The sequence below is a fragment of the Heterodontus francisci genome, chromosome 6 (genome assembly GCF_036365525.1).
Source record: "Heterodontus francisci isolate sHetFra1 chromosome 6, sHetFra1.hap1, whole genome shotgun sequence".
Lineage (NCBI taxonomy): Eukaryota > Metazoa > Chordata > Chondrichthyes > Heterodontiformes > Heterodontidae > Heterodontus > Heterodontus francisci.
In genome coordinates this window covers 72918087-72942491 of record NC_090376.1, presented here as the reverse complement: position 1 = coordinate 72942491, position 24405 = coordinate 72918087, and the positions used below count along the sequence as shown (strand labels likewise).

General features: G+C 43.9%; 1 protein-coding gene across 1 annotated transcript in view; it reads left to right on the top strand.

Moving 5' to 3' along the window:
- tenm4 (teneurin transmembrane protein 4) overlaps positions 1-24405 on the top strand; it is a 537020-nt gene that overhangs the window by 10015 nt on the left and 502600 nt on the right. Inside the window, exon 2 of the mRNA XM_068033916.1 lies at positions 1558-1827. Within this exon, the coding sequence (XP_067890017.1) occupies positions 1558-1827 (270 nt within the window). The remainder of the gene's footprint in view (positions 1-1557; positions 1828-24405) is intronic.

Below are 24405 nucleotides of genomic sequence, written 5' to 3'. Positions count from 1 at the left end.
TCTGGGTATTGCCTGTGTGGAGTTTGCAAGTTCTCCCTGTGTCTGCGTGGGTTTCCTCCGGGTGCTCCGGTTTCCTCCCACATGCCAAAGACTTGTAGGTTGATAGGTAAATTGGCCATTAGAAATTGCCCCCAGTATAGGTAGGTGGTAGGGAAAATATAGGGACAGGTGGGGATGTGGTAGGAATATGGAATTAGTGTAGGATTAGTATAAATGGGTGGTTGATGGTCGGCACAGACTCGGTAGGCCGAAGGGCCTGTTTCAGTGCTGTATCTCTAAACTAAACTAAACTGCCAGCCTATTCCAGAGTTTTCTGCATTATGGGTCCAGTCAAACAACTTTTTTCTCCAATATGAACACTTTCCAAAATGCTATTACAAAAATGTTGATCCCGTACATGTTCCTTTGCCTACCTGCACTGAAAAGAAATCAAGCAATGTTTTTAATATTTTCAAAGCCCTCAATCCCCTTCCTCATTAGACATTGGGAGGATTTTGTTCTGCCCTTGGAGACAGGCACAAAGATGGGGTGGGGGGGGGGGGGCAAACAAAATGGCAGGACACGCCATTCCCAACATTGTCCAGGACCCTTACCATTTTGTCTGGGTGAGGTAGACTGAGAACGGCCTTCCTGCTCCAGGCCAATTGAGGCCCTTAATTGGCCAATTAATGGCCACTTAAGAGCCTCTCCCTGCCTCCACTTCAATTTGATTGAGGGCAGAAGGGCCAGCCACCGTGGAGAGGCGAAAACAGGTAAAGCCTGGTGGCCTCCTAGCCGGATGGTGGGGCGGACCCGCCTATGGAGGCAATCCAGGGCCTCTGGAGAGCCCCCCCCGCCCCACAGTGGCAATGGCCACACACCTGGGAAGACCACCCCATCCTTACCACCCCCACTCCCCCACTTCCCCCAACCCCGTTGCCGGGGCCTGCCTGAATGTCCCCAGCGACCCTGAATCACTTATCTCTCTCGGGGCCTTCTGCAGTACCATCAGTGGCCACTGTCCCACGTGGCACTGCTAGTACTGCAAAGCTGTCGTCTGGGGGCGGGAGCTCGTCCCTTAAAGGAATGTCAACCCAACGACAGATTGTTACTTGGCTGTCCACCGTTAAATAGCAACAGGGATCTGACGGAGGGCCGAGGCAGGGTCCCCCTCACTTTCTGACCCGCTGCCAGAACCCCTGTTGCTGGAATAAAATCTGGCCCAACGATTCAGTCCTCAAAGGTGTTAATGCATCCCAAATCATTTACTGCTTCAAAGTAATAGTATTGCTGGAAAAAATAAGAACTTTTATAGGTACCATCATTTTGGCCTGCAGTGAATAGGTATGTTGGTAAAAATTTAGCCCAGTTGCTTATATTTTTGTCCTCTGCTGCTAAGAGATACATTTCATATAAAGTATCTAAGTAGATAGAGGAGTGGCTGGGGTTCTGGGGGGTTGAAGGGGGCACCTGCCTGCATGGTTAAACTGCTTAATTTCACTCTTACATAACTGAAAAACACCAATGTACACAGAGGCAATTGCAACATTTCCTGATCTACTGAATGTTGTTTTCTAGGAACAAATTTTACTCTGCGCGAGTTGGGTCTGACTGAAGCTACACCTCAGCATGGCACTGGATATCGGACAGAATTAGGGCTGTCACGCCGTGGATATTCTGTAAGCGCAGGCTCCGATGCTGACACAGAAACAGATGGAGTCATGTCCCCCGAAAATGTGATGAGACTTTGGGGACAAAATGCTAAGTCAACACGAAGCTCCTGCTTATCCAGTCGAGCAAATTCTGTACTCACCCTTACTGACACAGAGCTTGAGAATACAGAAAACGGTAAGAAACCAGAAACAAATTTGTATTCTCTGCTTGAAGAACTTACTTGGATAAAGTATCTGCTAGTTATTTTGTGGTTAGTATTACAAATAGTGTTGGACTGGCATTTAGTGATAGGGATAGTTGAACCGGATTGGAAAGCAATTTTATCAGAACTGACAAACTGTTTTTTTCAACATGGCATCTCCCTTTCTAAAAAAAAGTGTTACGACCAGGTGAGAAAGAGGTCTAGGGGTCCCTCTCAGCCTTCATCTGGTCTTACCATAACAGGGTTTTATTTTTAATCACATCGTGTTTTTAGCTCCCCCTTGGTGAATCCTTGTTCACTGCTTTCCAATTATAAGGCAAAGAAACCAGCACAAACAGGCTTTCTTAGGTTTAAAGAAGAAAGGTTGAAATGTATTAAACTTAAAACTTAAACTCTAATTTGGTTAATGCCTAAGGATACATGACACGCCCACGCTAGCATGCATACGCAATACACACGTGCAAATAGAGACAGAAAAGAGCATAAGTAAAAATAAAGTGAAAGGTTTGAGGCAATATCTGAAGAGTTTTTGTTATGGTTCTTCGAGCTCACTGTAGAGGCCTTGATTGAAGGTAGTTCTTGCTTTTTGTTGGGGCCCAATATCTTCTTAAACCTTTGCTGTAGGAGACTTTTCTCTCTTGGGGTTCATGTCTCTTCAGTGGATTCAGAGGCTTGTGAGAAAGAGATGGGAGCAGGCAGGAGAGATCATCTCAATTCAGGAGCAAACAGTCTTTCTGTGTTAAAACTGTTTGTACAATTCAGAAAAACCCAGGTTGCCCAGCAGGTTAGTCATGTGACTAACTGCTCTGACCATGTCTTGGATTGTATCACCTTAGCAGTCTCTGAAATGCTCCTCTTACACACAATGCCTGGTGATCAAGGTCCATTGTCGGTTGAATGTGTCAAAGAATGGTCCTTTGTCCTTCCAATCACCATCTGTTAATATGCAAATATCTTTTCTGGCCATGGCTGATCTGTTTAACAACTCCTTTCTTCACTCCAGTAACAATTTAAAATCAGTGTTCATGACAAAATTAATGTGCCTCATTCATGGCAGGTGGAGGCATAGCATGACAAAAGTATCAAACCTTTTTTTCAGTGAAACACCATGAAACAAATCACATCAAATGCATCATCGCATTACTTGCACATGACATCTATTGCAATAAAAATGATGCGTACCTTTGCTATCCTCTCTCCTGGGCATAATGTCAATGCCTTTTTAAAGTGAAGGAAGACCAGCACAAAATTCAATGTTCTGTTATCAAAAAAATGTCAAATATACATCTGGGCACTATTAAATACTAAAAATATTTACTGAATGATCCATGCAATTCGTAACTGCATGAGTGTTTTTACAAAAGCAAAATGCCTTGGATGCTTGAAATCTGGAATAAAAACCAAAAATATTGGAAATACTCAGCAGATCAGGCAGCATCTGTAGAAAGAGAAGCAGCTAACATTTCAAGTCTGTGACCTTTCATGGGAACTTCGAAAAGTTAGAAATGTAATAGGTTTTAAGCAAGTGAAAGGGGATGGATAGAAAAAGAACAAAAGGGAAGGTCTGTAATAGGGTGGAAGACAGGATAGATTAAAGGACAAAAATGTTGGTGCAAGGCCAAAGTGGGTGGTAATGGCGCAAGTAAAGAAACAAAAGATGTGTCTAGAGGAGGTGTGAAAGGCAGACTGATGAGTAGCTGCTGTCTGAAAGCAAAAATAAGGGAAAATGAGATTAGAACCGAAACTTGGGACAGGATTTTTAGTTCCCTGGGGGCAAGGACAGAGACAGGCGGGTGCGAAAATTTGTCTTGTCAGCTGGCATATCACTTTCCCGGCACTATCACATTCCTGGGCAATTTTCCTAGAAGTGAGATGGTGGGGGGGGGGGCGGGGAGGGCAGCGGACAACAGGGCTACCTGCCCGCAAGCGGATAGTCAATCCAGAGTCTTTAAAGGCCTATTAAGGTCTATTGTCAGAGGTCAACTGGAATTTTCAGTCGTAGAAGTGGGTTGCGGTTTGTGAGGCACTGGCACCAGTACTAGGGAAGGTGGTGGCTGTACCATTGGGACAGTCTACACCTGAACCATGCTGGGGCTGATGTTCCAGCGATTCGCATAACTAGGTGAAGTAGAGAGGTTTTAAGCTGAATAGTGGGGGCAATGGATCAAATTTGGGAAGATATAGTAAATCAATGAATGGAGCCGAGGCAAGAAACAAAGATATTAATATGGGAAATGATAAACAGACTGTGACAGGAAGGGACAGAGTGTACAAATCTAAGAGAAAATCAACAGATAAGGCTAGAGGTTCCAAAAATAATAAAAGGACAAACCTAAAGGCTCTGTATCTGAATGCACATAGCATTCAAAACAAAACAGATGAACTGAGAGCGCAAATAGAAATAATTAAGTATGATCTGATAGCCATTACAGAGTCGTAGCTGCAAGATGACATAGACTGGGACCTGAATATTGAAGGGTACATGGCATTTAGGAAGGACAGGAAGCTAGGAAAAGGTGGGGGGGGGGGGTGTGGTTTGTTAATTAATGATGGTATTAGTGCAATAGAGAGGGATGACCTAAGTTCAGGAAACCAGGATGTAGTAGCAGTTTGGGTAGAGATGAGAAATCATCAAGGCAAGAAGTCACTTGTGGGAGTGATGTACAGACCACCTAACATTAACCACACTCTAGGACAGGGTATAAAGGAAGAAATAATGGCAGCTTGTCAGAAAGGTACGGAAATAATTATGGGGGATTTTAATCTACATATAGGCCGGAATTTTACGCCGCCCCAGCAGGTCGGATGGTGGCGTGGGAGTGGCATAAAATTGAGCGGCAGGCTCCGGGAGACCTACCCGCCCCGATTCCACCTCTGGACAAGTTTACGGAGGTCAGGCGTCGGGGCGGGGGATGGGAAACAGCGCGCCCGCCCGAGGCCAAAGAAGACCCTTAAGTGGCCATTTAACGGCCACTTAAGGGCCCTCGCCCGCCTCCATGGGTATTTTACCCATGGCAAGCAGGTTTGCTGGGGACGTGAAAGGCCACCCAGCAATAGCTGCCGGCCTTTCTGCACCCCGGGGCGGGGTGGTTGCATGGCAGTCTGGCCCCCACCTCCCAACCCACCCGCGGGACCCAAGACAACCCCCTCCCCCCAAAGGACTACTCTAGCCTCACCAGGGAAGGACAGATCCCCCTGGTGAGGCATGCCTTTACTTACCCCCTCCTGGATCCATTGCGTCGGCTTGGCTGCAGTCCCAGTAGTGGCCACTGCTCCCGGTGGTGCTGCTGGGACTAAGAGCTGCTGGCCCGCTGATTGGCCGGCAGCTCACTGAGGCGGGACCTCCTCCTTCAAGTGGGTGGAAGTCCCGCCTCGGGACATTTAAAGCCTGGGGATCCGTAAAATATGGGATGGATCCCCAGCCTAGGCAGAAGCGGGTTCGCCACCGACTTTCATGTCAGCGTCCAGCTCCCGTCCATCTACTGTAAAATTCCGGCCATAGACTGGAAAAATGAGATGGGCAGAGGTAGCTTAGATGAAGAGTATATAGAATGTTTTCAGGATAATTTCTTGGAATAGTACTTTCTGGAGCCAACCAGAGAGCAGGCTATACTAGATCTGGTATTGTGTAATGAGATAGCATGATTTAATGACCTCATAGTTAAGGTGCCCCTAGGTAGCAGCAATCATAACATGATTGAATTTTACATTCCATTTGAGGGAGAGAAGAGCGAGTCCAAGAAGAGTATTTTAAACTTAAATAGGGGCAATTATGAGGGCAGGAAAGCAGAGCTAGCTAAAGTGAACTGGCAAATTAGGTTAAGGGATAGGTCAATGGAGATGCAGTGGCAGACATTTAAGGGAATATTTCAGAATACACAGAATAGATACATTTCAATGAGAAAGAAAAATTCCAAGGGTGGGACCCGCCATCCATGGTTAACTAAAACAGTTAAAGGTAGTATCAAACTTAAATAAAAAGCATATAATTGCGCAAAGATGGGTGGCAGGTCAGAAGATTGGACGGAATCTAAAAGACATCAAAAAATGACTAAAAGATTGACATGGAAGGCAAAATTAGAGTATGAGAGAAAGCTAGCAAGAAATATAAAGACAGATAGTAAGAGTTTCTACAGATATTTAAAAAAGAAGAGTTAACAAAGTTAGCGTTGGTCCTATAGAAAGTGAGTCTGGGAAATTAATAATGGATAATAAGGAGATGGTAGATGAATTGAACAGGTATTTTGCAACAGTCTTCACTATAGAGGATACAAGTAACATCCCAGAATTAGCTGTAAGTCAGGAAATGTAAGGGAGGGAGGAACTCAAGAAAATTATAATCACCAGGGAAGTGGTACTGAACAAATTGTTGGAGCTGCAGGCTGACAGGTCCCAGGGTCCTGATGAACTTCATCCTAAGGTCTTAAAAGAAGTGGCTAGTGAGATAGTTGATGTGTCAGTTTTAATTTTCCAAAATTCCCTCGATTTGGGGAAGGTTCCGTTAGATTGGAAAATAGCGAATGTAACTCCTTTATTCAAAAAGGGAGGGAGACAGAAAGCAGGAAACTAAAGGCCAGTTAGCTTAACATCTGTCTTTGGGAAAATGTTAGAAGCTATTATTAAAGATGGCACAGCAGGACACTTAGAAAAATTCAAGGTAATCAGGCAGAGTCAACATGATTTTGTGAAAGGGAAATCTTGTTTAACCAATTTATTGGAGTTCTTTGAGGAAGTTACATGTGCTGTGGATGAAGGGGACTAGTGGATGTGTTGCACTTTGATTTCCAGAAGGAATATAAAAGGGTGCCTCATGAAAGGTTTTTGCAGAAAATAAAAGCTCACGATGTAGGGGGTAATATATTGGCATGGATAGAAGATTGGCTAGCTAACAGGAAACAGAGAGTAGGCATAAAGGGGTCATTTTCTGGTTGGCAAGATGTATTGAGGGGTGTGCCGCAGGGATCTATGCTGGGGCCTCAACTTTTTACAATTTATATAAATGACTTAGATGAAGGGACCGAAGGTATGGTTGCTAAATTTGCTGATGACACAAACATAGGTAGGAAAGTAAATTGTGAAGAGGACATAAGGAGGCTACAAAGGGGTATAGATAGGTTAAATGAGTGGGCAAAGACCTGGCAAATGGAGTATAATGTGGGAAAGTATGAAATTGTCCATTTTGGCAGGAAGAATAAAAAAGAAGCATATTATCTCAGTGGTGAGAGATTACAGAGCTCTGAGATGCAGAGGGATCTGGGTGTCCTAGTGCATGAACCGCAAAAGGTTAGTATGCAGGTACAGCACGTAATTAGGAAAGCTAATAGAATATTATCATTTATCGCGAGGGGATTTGAATACAAAAGTAGGGAGGTTATGCTTCAGCGATACAGGGCATTGGTGAGACCACATCTGGAGTACTGTGTACAATATTGGTCTCCTTATTTAAGGAAGGATGTAAATGCGTTGGAGGCAGTTCACAGAAGGTTTACTAGACTAATACCTGGAATGAGCGCGCTGTCTTACAAGGAAAGATTGGACAGGCTAGGCTTGTATCTGCTGAAATTTAGAAGAGTACGAGGCATTGAAGAGATTGAAACATGTAAGATCCTGAGGGGTCTTGACAGGGTGGATGTGGGAAGGATGTTTCCCCTTGTTGGGGAATCTAGAATTAGCGGTCACTGTTTAAAAATAAGGGGTCACCCATTTAAGACAGAGATGAGGAGAAATTCTTTCTCTCAGAGGGTCATGAGTCTTTGGAATTCTCTTCCTCTAAAAGTAGTGGAAGCAGAATCTTTGAATATTTTTAAGGCAGAGGTAGATATATTCTTGATAAGCAAGGGGGTGAAAGGTTATCGGCGGTAGGTGGAAACGTGGGGTAATCAGTTAAGCCATGATCATATTGAATGGTGGAGCAGGCTCTAGGGGCCAAGTGGCCTACTCCTGCTCCTAATTCATATGTCTGTAAGTATATTCATAATTGTCCAATTTGGGGAAACTCTCTAATCCCCACACAGTGTGATCTTCTCACCCCCATTTGACCCTAACGTGGGCGTCCTGACCCAAAGCGCAAAGTCCTGCCCCTGGTGTTTTTACTGTTTGGTGTATCTGGGAGCACCACCAATAGGATACATGGATGCAGTGTGAGATTTACCAGCCCTTTCTTATGTCAAAGAAAGAGCAGTCTATTACCCTTTCTTTTTCTTCTCACCTTCAATATTATGCAAATCAAAACTAAAGATTTACAGTTTGTCACAGCCTTTGGTAATGCCTAAAACTATACCTGTCACATACACTGTGTTCTCTGCTTACTTGAATTTATACCTGTACAACTTCTATGACAGCCCCTCAAATCTCAATTCTGTCTTTCCAATGAATGAACTTTAATAGCTCACTAATCAACCTGCCTTTGTCTTTGATCATCCCAATAATTCAACTAATTTCCCCGAACCTTTCATCACCTCTAATTCTGATTCTTGCACTGTAGCTGCATGAGCTGCACTGACTAATGTCTCATTGCTATCTCTAAAAATCATGCTTTGTAAATCCATCATGTCTTGTTTGATATTTTAACATCCATGACAATTCTTTACTGACTTTTCTTTGGTCTAATCATTACTTTTACTCCTCTACACTTCTCTCTGTGCCAGTGAAGTACCTGATGTAATTCCAACTGACCTCACTCTTTCCCTTTTGTCAGATTTTTGAATTGCATGTAGGCTCATTTTATACCAATGAGACTGCTGTCACTCATAAGGACACTGCTTATTGTTCCTGGCATCATGGTCAGTTTTAAGCATCCTGAACCAACTTTATCTCTGCTTTGTAATGTCTTTGAATGCACTCTTGAAGCTGTGAAATGCAACTTTTTGAATTAGAGCATCATACTGCATATCTACCTTCCAGTAGTCATTCCTTCAGATCCCTGGACAAGGTGGTCTCTTGTAACTTCTCCCCTATCCATTTCTCTTCCACTTTATGATATAATTCTGAACTGTCCTAAAGAAAAAGCTGATCTATCTAGTTTCCTTTTCTCATCCAACTCTAATTTGAATAACCTTCATAAAGAACTTTTCCCCAGTTTGTTCTACCATTATGATGAACATCAAATTTATTCCTTCCAGCTCTTTCCAATCATCTGCTCTTGGCTCTAAAATTTCTGGTCCTGATAGTATCTTTCCTATCACATTCAAGATAGCTACATTTGGATTTAGCATTTGCCCTGTCTTCTTCCATTTTCTTTCCTCAGGCTACCTTACCTTCTCTTTGGACATTTGCTTCTGTTTACTGTATCACTGATAAAAAGGACACCTCTTATCCTTGATAGTACTGCCCTATGATCCTTATATCAATGAGCCATAATATGCCTTCAATATAATGGTGAGGCTAATAGTACTCACCATTATTTATGCACAAATGGTGCAGCACCTCAGGCAAGGGAAAATGCGTGATTAAACTCAAAAATCCTCAAGTTGCTGTCAGAGTTGCGTGTTCTGATAGTATCATCGCAAAAATGTAATGTTGCTGGCTAGTACACCATTGAATGCATTGAATGGTATGAAGTTCCTGTCCTTGTGCATTACTACGACCTGACCTCACCACAGAAAGTTAATTCTTGTCTATTTCAGTCTAAGTACTGTTTTAGGGATGTTAGTTACCAGTAAACCTTTCTGGTATTGATAATTAACTGCTACAAATGTGGAGTCTCATTCCTTCAGGTTTTAACTGTTTGATTTGAATATTGCAAAATTAAAAATATGTATATTTTTACATTTCCTTTCTGTCTCTTTTATCTCACTCACTTAATCCAATCTATCTTTCCCTCGCTTTTATTTCTCTTTCTCGATCTGATTTGACATTGAATTCACCCACTCTAATTTACATTTCCTTCTCAGTCCTTGTGCAGTTTTTCTCATTCCTTCAATCTGATTAGTTGCTCAGATGCTTGCTTTCCCTCGCCTCACCATATCAAGTCCCACTTTCAATAACTGCCACACAAAAAATTTATAAACTTAAATATGCAAAGGCAAGTCTATTAAATGGCACTGCTACTCTTAAATTATTCAGCACCTTGAAAGTTGTGGTGAATCCATAATCACCAGTATGGTTTTAGCAGCCCCATTCCCCTGGTGACCTTGTTTCCTATGTTATGCAACTCTGGAACACTTCTCTTGGACACTTTAGTGAATTATCTGTCATTGTTTTGGACATTTCTAAAAGCTTTGACAGTGTCTGACATTGTAATTTAGAACAACCTTATACTGAACCCATCAAAGCTATCTTCATGGCTATCAAATTTTGTTTTCAAATCACCCTGATTCTTTTTCCCTCAATTTAGGAACTCTCCAGGGTTCTCTCTTTCCTTCTGCTCTGTTCCTTCTTCACATAAAAGACTCCCTTCATTTATCCTCCAGTGTTATCTATATTTTTGACAATGATTCCATTCTGTATTCATCAGCTTATTTCTGATCACATGCCTCAAGCATGTACAACCTTCAGTCCTCTTGCGATGCAATAGCTCAATCGCTACATCTTGATTTCCACCAAGCAATCCTATAGGGTAATAATTATCTTGACTGCAAATTTGCTTGAAACTACAATTGTTCTGCTACCGTAACGTTGATGGATGAGCAACAGAAGCCCTGTTTATGTGTGAAGATGGAGTTTTTGTTTCACTTCCAGCCAAGTTACAGCAATGGAGTAGGAACAGCTCTGAGGAAATTCCAGCCCCTATTCCTCTCAGTCCTTCAAAGAAAAGTTTTTTTTATAATTCTTGGTTAGACTTACAAGAGGTAACATCTCTTACCTGGGAACCTTTGATGACCACTTTTTGTTCTTCATATATTGGCATTATTGGCTTTGCTATCACCTCTGACCTCAACTCTGGCTTCAAATGGAACTATCTCCTCCTTATTAAATGTGCATTTTGGAAACTTGGATTCTTCTTTCATACCAAATACTGAATTATTAAATCTTTATAAAGAAATCACAGCTGTAGTGCATTGTATTGAACTGGCTGAGCTAGTGTGATAGCTAAGCATTTGTATAACGACCTCTCTGCTGCCCTCTCTGTTGGGGAGGTGTAAATAAAAAGTTTCACAATGGCTGCCGACAATCAAACTCATTAGATTTACTCAATGAATATACAACAGAATGCTGATGCTGAGATTGCATTGAAAGCTTTTTTTAAAACACATCATTTGAGAGAATACAGTCTGAAGAACATTCTGACACACATTTTGGAACTCCCAAAGTCGATTTTCAGGAAGTTTGGGCAATTTGAATGATTGCTCTGGGTGTGTCTGCAGCACAGTATGTAATTGAAAAAAATGGCACTGAAGACATATTTTGGGACAATGGGGAATTCAACCCAAATAAAAAGGACTGGTGTAATTATGAACTAAGGTTACACATTTGGCTGCAAGCTAATAAAATAAGAGGGATAAGGATAAAGAGAATGTTTTCCTCGCCTTGATGGGCCAGATGCTTTTGAGGTTGTGTTTAACCAGTGTTGCCCGTGAAGTCCAGTACTTTGGACTGTTTTAAAATTAATGAGATTCTGGACTCATATTATGGCACTGCTAAGAAGGAAATTGCACTGCAAGTTGCATTTCATGAAGGGATGCAGTTGTCAAGTGAGTCTATTGCTGATTATATTTGTGAATTAAAGAAACTCTTTCATCTCTGTGGGTATGGTGCAAACTTAGGAGTCAACCTTAGAGGCAAAGGGTGGCACAGTGGTGCAGTGGTTAACACCGCAGCCTCACAGCTCCAGTGATCCGGGTTCAGTTCTGGGTACTGCCTGTGTGGAGTTTGCAAGTTCTCCCTGTGACCGTCTGGGTTTCCGCCGGGTGCTCTGGTTTCCTCCCACAGTCAAAGACTTGCAGGTTGATAGGTAAATTGGCCATTATAAATTGCCCCTAGTATAGGTAAGTGGTAGGAGAATGGTGGGGATGTGGTAGGGAATACGGGATGAATGAAGGATTAGTATAAATGGGTGGTTGTTGGTCAGCACAGACTTGGTGAGCTGAAGGGCCTGTTTCAGTGCTGTATCACTCTATGACAAGTTTGTTGGAGGTCTGAAGAATAATACAATCCAGGCCAAGCTTTTGAGTAAAGGCAATAAGCTTACATTGAAGGAGGCCTGTGATGAGGCCACAGCCATGGAAATGGCAGGAAGAGATAGTGGCAGATTGCAAGAAAATTCTTTTCCTGAGCCGGCAGGGGAAGTCTACCAGAGCTCAAAGGGAACCAAGCACCGGCAGCTGAGTTCACAGACTCAGAGTCAGAAACTTAGATGCTATCATTGCCATGGTAGTCACCGACCATCCAGGTGCTCCCATTTCCAGTCAAAGTGCTATGTCTGTAGAAAGGTCGGTCATATCCAGAAGGCACAGAGGAGTAGAGCAAACAGGAATGCTCCAGATCATGGTAAAGCTCCGGGTAGCAGCAAGGCACCATGTTAAGGTCCTGGTAGACCTAAAGCTGGTTTAGGAGCCTGCAAGTCCTCAAATGCACATATAATAGATATGTAAACAGAAGTTGATGTTATTGAGCAGGAAGATCAAGAGTTGTACTCAGGTAGACGGCAAGGAAAAACAGCATATGGAAGATGAGAGAAAAAGGGCTGAAGATATAATTTCAGTACTCATGGGAAACATGAAAGTTGGAGATTCACAACTTAATGTCATTCTTGAAACAGCTACAGCTGTGTCTGTTATCTCATGAGGAGAGTACAAGAAGTCCCTAAGTCACATTCTCTTACAAAGAACTGGTGTGAAACTGACTAGTTATTCCAATAACAGTATTCCAGTATTAGGTGAGGTTAGTGTTAGGGTGGAAGACAGTGATTCATCCCATTACTTGCTTTGGTAGTAGTAGTGGGAAGGAACAACGTCTCCTTGATGGGAAGAAATTGGCTTAAGAAGATTTGTTTAAACTGGCCCGAGTTATTTGCAGTAGGGATCAATAAGAGTACGTCTGACATTGAGGAAGTGCTAAGAGAGCTTAAAGTGGTCTTGAGCAAGGAGAGCCAAATGATCCTACCAAGGTTCCTTTCATTCCACAGTCAAACACAAGAAAACCTTGGGAACAAGTACATGTTGATTTCTTTGAAGTGGAAGAGAAAGAGTATTTTGTTTAGGTCGATAGCTATAACAAGTGGATAAATGTTGAGTTTATGCCCAATACCATAAGTGCCAAAACTATGGAGATTTTGCGAAGTTGGTTTGCAATATATGTGTTGCCAGAAGTGTTGGTGTCAGATAGTGGTCCACAGTTTATGTCAGAAGAGATTGAAATGTTTATGCATAAGAATGAAGTCAAACACACTCTAATACCACCATATTACTCAGCATTGAATGATGCTGCAGAAAGAAGTGTACAAATTGCGAAGCAATCTTTGCAGAAGTATTTGCTAAGTGACAAGCTAGGCAGTACTTTCCATGTTTCTCTTCGACAAAGGCTATAGACAATTTTCTGTTCTCTTAGAGAATAATCCAACAGTCTACAACAGGTTTCTCATCTTACAAGTTGATGTTTAAACATCTTCTCTGTGCAGCCAGTCCCAACCACACTGTTAATTGACTGTACGCACCAGCAGGGGGCCCAGAACTGATATTTGCTAGCACCAGATAAAGCTAGCCTACACCTCTTGAAGGGGAGGTACCTTGTGGCTGGAGCAGGTGCTAGCAGTGGTGCAGAAAGTAAAAGCAAAATACTGCGGATGCTGGAAATCTGAAATAAAAACAAGAAATGCTGGAACCACTCAGCAGGTCTGGCAGCATCTGTGGAAAGAGAAGCAGAGTTAACGTTTCGGGTCAGTGACCCTTCTTCAAATCATAGTTGAGGGAGTTTCGATGGGAACAGGCTACTGTGATGTTGGACAGCGCAGCCAGGATGAACTGCAGCAGATGCAACCTCCTGGATAGCAGGAGGCCAGAGGAGCACAGTAGGTGGGCTGCAAGGGGAGGAAGGCTCTATCCAAGACATTGGGTGCACAGCCCAAGAGTCAGCTACCTGCAAATGACAGAACGCCAGAGCCATAGGAGGCTTTGCCTATCCAGGCAGATGGTCTCGGTCCTGTGTGCTCTACTGTCTCTCCTGTCTGATCTACAATGACCTGAGGCCTCATGGCTCCCATGGCAATCCCTTGCCTGCAGCCGTCAAGGTCTTGGGTGTTTTGAACTTCCATGCAGCCCAGTCATCTCACAGATCAGCTGTGGACCTAGGTGGCATCTTGCAGTCGGCATCTCATTCGGCCATCAGGCAGGTCACAGATACCATGTTCAGGAGGGCAGGGGACTACACCCACTTTGACACAGATGGGCCTGCAATGGCACAGAGGGCATTGGGTTGACCCTCCATTGTCTGATTCCTCCAGGTGCAGGGCATCATTGCTTACGCCCAAGTGGCCATTAGGACACCCAGTAAAGGCATCAGCAGGAAGGGCTTCCACTTCCTCAACATCCAACTAGCCCGCAACCACAACAAGAGCTTCTTCCATGTGTGCTCTCACTTTCCTGGCAGCTGCCTTGACGCCTTCATCCTCCGCCAGTCCAGGCTGCCTCGGCCCTTCACTCCATCTCCCAAAGTGCATACCTGGCTCCAAGGGGACAAGGGAAATCCCTTGAGGAGATGGCTACTGACCCCATGTATGGGAGCCCCAGACAGAGGCACAGAGGCAAAAAAAAAATGCCACCTGTTCAGGCCAACGATTGAGCAGGCCACTCCTGCAAGGGTCCAGATCATTTTGTGATCTGCTGCGCTCTCCATAACATGGCTATCCAGAGAGGTGTGGACCTTGAAGACAGTGAGACCCTGGAAGGAGACCTCGTTGTGGGAGGAGCAGGAGGTAAGAGAGGAGGAGGAAGAGGGGGCGGAGGGGGATAACACTGAACAGAGAGGTGCCCCCGCAGCACCACAAGGTGCTCTCCTCCTGCCACCCTCTGGGAAGAGGACCTTCCTCCTCTCCCTCATGGCCTGCAGCATTAGATCCAGGTGGGCCTAGTGCTGGACCTCCCACTTCTCTGTGTTTAACCTACAGAAAGCTTGCAAGAGAAGGATAAGCTGGAGCCTATATTTATTCAGTTTCACATTTATTGTGCAGAATGAAAGGATTACAAACATGTAGCTTGTCACGCAAACCCTTCACCGGTCTCAGTGAGTGTCTGCTTATAAGCGCTCAACTGAGACCCCAATTAACACCCTTCACCTGCATATAATCAAACCATTGATACACAATGAACAGATTAACACCCTGTGACATCTCACTTCCCTCTGCTGTGGTGGAAGGCAGATTTCTCCCTCAGGACAACCAGCAACCTCAGTGATAGCTGCCATTGAAGTTTACATGAGCCCCACACTTGATCTGACCCACTGCCATTTTCAATTCCACTGGCTCTCAGAGGACAGGAAACCTGTCTCCATATCAATTAAGGGCTTTCCCACTTGAAAATTGCAATCTGAATCAGCTTCCCCAAGAAGGCAGGTTTCAGGTCAAAAACCAGACTAGGCTCCTGTTTCCCGCCTTCATTTTGAAAATACGGCCCCATATTTGCCAAGGCCCCCAATATGTGCACTTCAACACTGAAGAGACCAGTGATCACAGAGAGCTCTTGTGTTGGATGCAGTGGCTGGATTGCTATAGGTTCAGGGAATTATAAACTGCACACAAATCGCAATCAAGATTCCATTGGATCATCCTGAAATTTTCATGAACCAGAAGGGATTCCACTCAATGTGCAGATTGTTTATGAACACCATAAGTTTATTATGCATGTGTGCACAAGATTTCCTGGAAGCTGCCATGACTGCTATCAAGTCTACCACAAATGTTTGCACCTCCGAGCAGATAGAGTGGCTGGCTCCTTGGAGGCGAGGGCTACCCTCTGAAGACCTGGCTGATGACACCTGTCAGGGGACCTGTCAATGATGCCATTTAATGTATTGGTGACATCAATTCAACATGAGTGGCAGTTCAGTGCCAAGTGGCAGTGTTTGATCTAATGCTGTCACCAGGTCTCTGGGCCACCCCCATTTCTCCATTAGCAATGGCCTGTACTGGTGCCTCCATTGCAGTCAGGGTTGCCATGGCTGTAGCTCCACTCCCAGTCTCTGCCTCTCCCTAGAATTGCAGGCTCTCTTCTGCAATGAGAGAAGGCAAAGAGTTAGGACTGTGAGAAGTGAAATGATTGCTGAGTGCAGAGGGTGAATGTTTGTGGAGGGTAACTGTGAGGAATGGGTATGAGAGGGTGATAGGATGAGGTTAATTGAGAGTGTTTTCTGGTGAGATGGAGATTTCAGGAGGAGGCTGGAGAGAAAGGAATGTGTGAGACAACAAGGTGTGTCGGTCAGAGGAGTGCAGAAGGTGAGAGAGTGATGGCTGCCAGCTGAGAGGACACTCAACTTGCCAAGACCTCATTAAACCTTTGTCAGCACTGGATCCAGCTCCTTAACACCACACTCCTGCTTCTCACTGCCTTTGCTACTTGCAGCCACTTCTGCTTGATGAGGTTCATTGGCTTCCTCCCCTGTCCTCAGGGAAAAGGACTTTTCTTACCCTCACTGCACTCAACATAACCTCCAGGGATGAGTCTGAGAACTGGTGTGAGGCAGCCTTGCCACGTCTTGCCTATATTCTGCACCAGGTTCCTGCTTCCCATTGGTATCGTAAATGCTTTACTCAGTGCTGCTATTTTGAACCTTGCTGGGGCCCCTTTAAATAGAGATCATTCATTGCCTGTTTTGATGCGTGATCCCGCCTACACTCCCTGATTGGTCAGGGAATCCGGAGGTGGAATGATAATGTCATGGCTCAGTGAAAGCCTCAGCAAAGCCTGCTAATTAATCCAATGAGCTCCTGACCTGAAAATGATCCCGCCATTTTGGCAGGGACTAAGTTGATAAAATTCTGCCCTTCGCCTCTATTTATAAAGCTCAGTATCACATATGTCTTTTTAATTACTGTCTCAATCTGCCCAATCACTTTAATGATTTGTGCAAATATACCTCCAGATTTCTCTGTTCCTGCATCCCCTCCCAGAATTGTAACCTTTATTTTGTATTGCCTCTCCTCATTCTTCCTGCCAAAATGCATCACTTCGCACTTTCTGCATTAAATTACAATTACCACGTATCTGCCCATTCCACCAACCTGTCTATGTCCTCTTGAAGTTTGTCACGATCCTACTCACAGCTCATTATACTTACAAGTGTTATGTCATCTGCAAATTTTGAAATTGTGCCTCTACACCCAAGTCTAAGACATTCATATGAGAATTTTCATTAGAAAAACAGTGGCTTTAGTACTGACCCCTGGAGAATCCCACCATTTATCTTCTTCCAGTCCTAAAAACAACCGTTCACTACTACTTTCTGTTTCCCGTCACTCAGCCACCTTGTATCCATGCAGCCACTGTCCCTTTTATTCCATGGGCTTCAACTTTGCTGACAAGCCTATTACGTGGCACTTTATCAAATGTCCATATACACCTCATCAACCCTTTCTGTTACCTCATCAAAAACTCAATCAAATTAGCCTTTAACAAATAATGCTGGCTTTCCTTAATTAATCCACACTTGTTGAAGTGACTATTAATTTTTTCTCGGATTGTCGCTTCAAAAAGCTTTCCACCACTGAGGTTAAACTAACTGGCCTGTAGTTGCTGGTTTATCCACACAATCTTTTTTGAACAAGGGTGTAGCATTTGTAGTTCTCCACTCCTCTGAACCAGCCCCATACCTAAGGAGGATTGGAAGATTATGGCTAGTGCCTCCTTTATTTCTACCTTTACTTCTCTCAGCATTCTAGGATGAATTCCTTCTGGTTCTGGTGACATATCAACTTGAAGTACAGCCAGCCTTTCTAGTACCTCCACTTTTTCAATTTTTAATCTATATGGTATCTCAACTTCCTCCTCTTTCACTATGAATTCGGCAGCATCTTCTCCCTTGGTAAAGACAGATGCAAAGGACTCAGCCATGCCCTCTGCTTCCACGTGTAGATCTCCTTTTTGGTCCGTAATCATCCCCACCACTCCGCTTTCTAACCCTTTACTATTTATATGCCTGTGGAAGATTTTTGGATTCCCTTTTTATGTTTGCTGCCAGTCTCTGTTCATACTCTCCCTTTGCCCCTCTTATTACTTTTCACACTTCCACACTGAACTTTCTATATTCAGGCTGGTTCTTACTTGTACTTTCAACCTGACATCTGTTTATGCTTTATCTTATTCTTTTGTTATTGAGGAAGCTCTGGCTTTGGTTGCCCCACTTTTCCCCCTCATGGGAATGTACCTTGACTATACCCAAACCATCTCCTCTTTAAAGGCAACCTATTGTTCCATTACTGTTTTGCCTGCCAATTTTTGATTCTAATTTACCTAGGACAGATCTCTTCTCAATCCAGTGAAATTGTCCCTCCTCCAATTAAATATTTTTAACTCTAGATTGCTCCTTGTCCTTTTTTGCATAGCTAATCCAAAACTTATGATATAATGATCACTGTTTCCTAAATGTCCCCCCATTGACACTTGATCCATTCCCAGAATCTGATCCAGCCATGCCTCCTTCCTCTCTGGAAATGTACTGCTCAAGAAAATCCCCCTGAATGCAATTCAGAAACTCTTCCCTCCTCTCTGCTCTTTATGTCCCAGTCTACATTAGGATAATTGAAGTCCTACACTATCACTACTCTATAATTCTTGCACCTCTCTAATTTTCCTGAAAATTTGCTTGTCTATACCTTTCCCAGTAGGTGGTGGCCTATAGAATACACCCAGTAGTGTAATGGTACCTCAACTGTTTCTTAACTCTGATCAAGTAGATCTGTTCTTTACCCATCCTCTCTCTCCAACACTATAATATTCTCCTTTACCAATACTGCTACACCTCCCACTTTATTTCTTTCCCTATCTTTCCTGAACATCTTGTATCCAAGGATTCTTAGTACCCAGTACTACCCTTTTTTGAGCCAGGTCTCCATTATCACCACATCATAATATTCCCATGTGGTTATCTGTACCTGCAGCTCACCAACATTATTTACCACACTTCGTGTGTTTACATACATGCACTGTAAAAATGAATGAGATCCTATTACATTCCCTCTTACTCTGACCCTACCTAATACCTTATACCTAATAAATATAAAAAGTATACCTAATACCCTACGTCATTTTGACAATTTCCAGTTTCCTGGCCCTAACCGCCTCTTATGGACGTCCAATCTCTCTACACCTCCATCCCCACCAGGACAGTTTGAGGGCTCTCAGCTTCTTCCTTGAACAGAGGCCTAACCTGTCCCCATCCACCACTACCCTCCTCCATCTGGCTGAACTTGTTCTTACATTGATCAACTTCTCCTTCAACTCCACTCATTTCCTTCAAGTAAAAGGTGTTGCTATGGGTGCCTGCATGGGTCCTAGTTATGCCTGTCTTTTTGTGGAATATGTCGAACATTCCTTATTCCAGTCCGACTCAGGCCCCCTCCCTCAACTTATTTTCCGGTACATTGATGACTGTATCGGTGCCGTTTCCTGCTCTCGCCTGGAACTAGAAAACTTTATCAACTTTGCTTCTAATTTCCACCCTTCTCTCACCTTTACATGATCCATCCAGGACACTTCCCTTCCCTTCCTTGACTTCTCTGTCTCCTTGTCTGGGGATAGGCTGTCTACTAATATTCATTATAAGCCCACCAATTCCCACAGCTACCTCAACTACACTTCTTCACACCCTGCCCCCTGTAAGGACTCCATTCCATTCTCCTAGTTTCTCTGTCTCCGACGCATCTGCTCTGATGATGCTACCTTCCACGACTGTGCTTCTGATATGTCTTCCTTTTTCCTCAACCAGAGATTTCCCCCCTACTGTGATTGACAGGGCCCTCAACCGTGACCGGCCCATTTCCCACACCTCTACCCTCACCCCGTCCCCTCCCTCCCAGAACCACGGTTCCCCTCATCCTCACTTTCCACCCCACCAGCCTCCACATCCAAAGGATCATCCTCTGCCATTTCCGCCACTTCCAGCGTGATGCCACTACCAAATGCATCTTCCCCTCCCTTCCCCTGTCAGCATTCCGAAGGGATCATTCCCTCCGTGACACCCTCGTCCACTCCTCCATTACCCCCACCACCTCGTCCCCTTCCCACGGCACCTTCACCTGCAATCGCAGGAGGTGTAATACTTGCCTATTTACCTCCTCTTTCCTCACTACCCAAGGCCTCAAACAATCCTTTCAGGTGAAGCAGCGACTTATCTGTACTTCTTTCAATTTAGTATACTGCATTCGCGGCTCACAATGTGGTCTCCTCTACATTGGGGAGACCAAACGCAGATTGGGTGACTGCTTTGCAGAACACCTCCGGTCAGTCTGTAAGCATGACCCCGAGCTTCCGGTTGCTCACGATTTCAATACACCACCCCCCACCACTCTCATGCTCACATCTCTGTCCTGGGATTGCTGCAGTGTTCCAGTGAGCATCTACGCAAGGTCAAGGAACAGTGCCTCATTTAGGCACGCTACAGCCTGCCGGACTGAACACTGAGTTCAATAATTTCAGAGCATGACAGACCCCGCTTTTTATTTTTTGTAATTTTTTCTTTTTTGTTTGTTTTGTTTTGTTTGTTTCTACTGTGCCTACCCACTGTTTTTAATTTTTGGGCTTGGAGCCAGGGCTGTTCATTTTACAGTCAATTGACACCCTCTCTGTACTAATGCTTTGTCTTTCACCACATCATTAACGTACCATTTTCCTTTGTTCCATGTCCTTCTGGTCAGTTATTCTCTATGACCTTGTCCTATCAACACCTCTTTTGTTATCTCTTGCCCCGCTCTCACTTTACTTGCTTAAAACCTTTTATATTTCTAATATTTGTCAGTTCTGATGAAGGGTCACTGACCTAAAACATTAACTCTGCTTCTCTGTCCACAGATGCTGCCAGACCTGCTGAGTATTTCCAGCATTTCTTGTTTTTATTTCAGATTTCTAGCATCTGCAGTATTTTGCTTTTATTACCTACCTAATACCTTACTATTTTCTACTCTGGTGCTATCTGTCTCTCCCAATTCCTGGTGCACCTTGTTTCACCTTTCTAATGCTATATCCTGGTTCCCATACCCCCTGCAAAATTAGTTTAAACCCTTTCCCAACAGCACTAGCAAACTGCCTTGTGAGGACATTGGTCCTGGCTCTGATGAGGTGCAACCTATCCGGTCTGTACAGGTCCCATCCCTCCCAGAATCAGTCCCATTGCCCCAGAATCTAAAGCCCTCCCTCCTGCACCATCTCTTCAGCCAAGTATTCATCAACTCTATCCTTCTATTTCTGCATTCACTGCACCTGGCACCGGGAGTAATCTGGAGATTACTGCCTTTGAGGTCCTGCTTATTAATTTCTTTCGTAGCTCCCTAAATTCTGCCCAAAGAACCTCATCCCTCTTTCCACCTATGTTGGGTACGGGTATGGACCATGCCCTCTGTCTGTTCACCCTCCCCCTCCGAGTGCTCTGCAGCTGCTCAGTGACATCCTGGACCCTGGCACCAGAGAGGCAACATACAATCCTGGAATCACATCGGCAGCTGCAGAAACGCCTGTCTATTCCCCTAACTATGGAACTCCAATCACTTTTGCTTTCCCAATCTTCTCCTCCCCCACTATACAGCTGAGCCAGCCAGTGTTGCCATGGACTTGGCTCTTGCTGTACTCCCCAGGCGAACCACCACTCTCACCAGTATTACTGATTAAAGAGCAAGATGCTCTCAAAGAACACTGCAATACCTGCCTGGTCCTCCTTGACTGTTTGGCAGTCACTTTCTGTCTGCTCACTCCTAAGCCGTGGGGTGACCACTTCCAGCAACATGTTGTCAGCCTTGCAGGTGCACCGCGGTGATGCCAGCTACAGCTCAAGCTCTGAAACCAGGAGCTCGACCTCCTTCAGCTTCCTGCACATGTGATTGTTCAGAACACAGGAAGTGTCCTGGAGTTCCCACATGGCACAGGATGCGCATTCCATATTTGATTTGTGTTTCTTTTTTTGCGAAGAGGGGTAAAATTGCAAATCTAGATCTAAAATTATTTGAATGCTTATTCCTAGTCTGTAGTAACTGTGAGGCACCTAAACTGATTAGCAAGCTTGCTACTGTGCCATGGCTATCATTTTCACTTGGACACACTTAGTAGACCGCAGCTGCATGTTCCCACACATATGCAATTTTGTCTCCATTACTGAGACTGCTCTCAGGAAAGTGACAGGTATGATAGATCTCCCTATTCATCTTTCACTACAACCAGTCATGAGGAAGACAGATCCTGAATTAGAGATGTACTGGAGCAAGTCAAACAAAATGAAAATAAGAATACAAAGAAAGCTACGCATTGCAGAAATAAAGGGAAAAGAGGGCTTAATTGAGAAATGAAGTACAAATAAATCATGCTTTTCTTTTAAATACACTGGACTCTTGCAATATGATATGCTGAGGAATTAATTATTCTGACCAAACAAGTCAAATTCTGTTTCTGTGACATGATACTTTGGAATTTTTACTGTTGCTGTGGGAGTCACCTTCCATGATTTTGTGAAGACCAAAAAACTAGTTGCTTTCATGTGTCTTTGTCAACCAACCAAACTAGATTATGTACTCAAATCCCTTGAGTAGGGCTTGAACTCACAACCTCCTGACTCAGAGATCTCAGTGCCAAGCAGCCAGAGGTGTAAATTGGCAAAATCTCAATGAAAATGTCTCCTTGTGCTGAGATGTTTCTATTCAGCTCAACAGTACCATTAGTAAATATCAAAGATCAGCGTAGCTGTCAATCACTTGAACATGGAAATAGTGCATTGCTCTTGGGCAGAAGCCACATCAAATATAATTCATGGTTGTCCTGAATTTTTCAAAAAGCATTAAATGATGAAGCAGTTGTGTGTAAAAATGAATAAATGGCTCTGTAGACAAAAACAATGTGCAATCATGGTGCATATACCAAATATGCCAGTTTAAATTATTGGCTTGTGCTAATGTCTGATTTCAGCAGTGTTGGAAGTGGAGGTGCTATAATTGGTCTCCGTGCTTCCAGGTGAGGGAGGGAGAGATCAACTGTGGTTCACATTGCTGGTCACAGCCCAGTAACACTTGCTAAATTATGTACCTGTATGCATGTTTAGTTTAGTTTAGTTTAGAGATACAGCACTGAAACAGGCCCTTCGGCCCACCGAGTCTGTGCCGACCATCAACCACCCATTTATGCTAATCCTACACTAATCCCATATTCCTACCACATCCCCACCTGTCCCTATATTTCCCTACCACCTACCTATACTAGGGGCAATTTATAATGGCCAATTTACCTATCAACCTGCAAGTTTTTTTTTGGCTTGTGGGAGGAAACCGGAGCACCCGGAGGAAACCCACGCAGACAAAGGGAGAACTTGCAAACTCCACACAGGCAGTCCCCAGAATTGAACCCGGGTCGCTGGAGCTGTGAGGCTGCAGTGCTAACCACTGCGCCACTGTGCCGCCCCAGTCATGTATGGCTTGACCATGTGAGCCGCATGGAAGATGGCAGGATCCCCAAAGACACATTGTACAGCGAGCTCGCCACTGGTATCAGACCCACCGGCTGTCCACGTCTCCGCTTTAAAGACGTCTGCAAACGCGACATGAAATCCTGTGACATTGATCACAAGTCATGGGAGTCAGTTGCCAGCATTCGCCAGAGCTGGCGGGCAGCCATAAAGACAGGGCTAAAATGTGGCGAGTCGAAGAGACTTAGCAGTTGGCAGGAAAAAAGACAGAGGCGCAAGGGGAGAGCCAACTGTGCAACAGCCCCGACAAACAAATTTCTCTGCAGCACCTGTGGAAGAGCCTGTCACTCTAGAATTGGCCTTTATAGCCACTCCAGGCGCTGCTTCACAAACCACTGACCACCTCCAGGCGCGTATCCATTGTCTCTCGAGATAAGGAGGCCCAAAAGAGAAATGCATGTATGTATTATATATATATGTTAGATAAGGACAAATCAGTCTATCAATGACTCCTCCTTGATCACACCCTTTGCCCAAACTCATACATGAAGAATGGCAGGGTACTTGTACAGGTGCCAGATGCTCTACCCAGTATCCATGGAACAGTATTTCCGTAGAAGTTAGTGCTTTCAGGAAAGGAAAAGGAGATAAAATAGGCAAAAAGCAAAATGAGTAGAACACAGTGCCAGTGCAAATATTAGATCAGCAAAATTTAAACAAGAATCTGTCCCTTCAAGCATGCTTTCAATAGTTCAAAAAATTAATGTGAGTTTCATCGTAAAGCAGTAAGCCGTGCCAAAGAAATGTTAATCCATGAAGATTTATTTTGGATGAAATCGTATCAAAATAATAAATTCAAATATATTTTTAAAATGGAAGGATGTGATCTTAATCTGAAAGATCAAAGTAGAATCCATAAATTTTAAGGGTTTATTGAATGAAAACTATTCAACTGTGAATGCTAAATGCTTATGTTTTGCATTATATGAGGGGCCTACTGTGGTCCATTTCCTAATTCACACAGT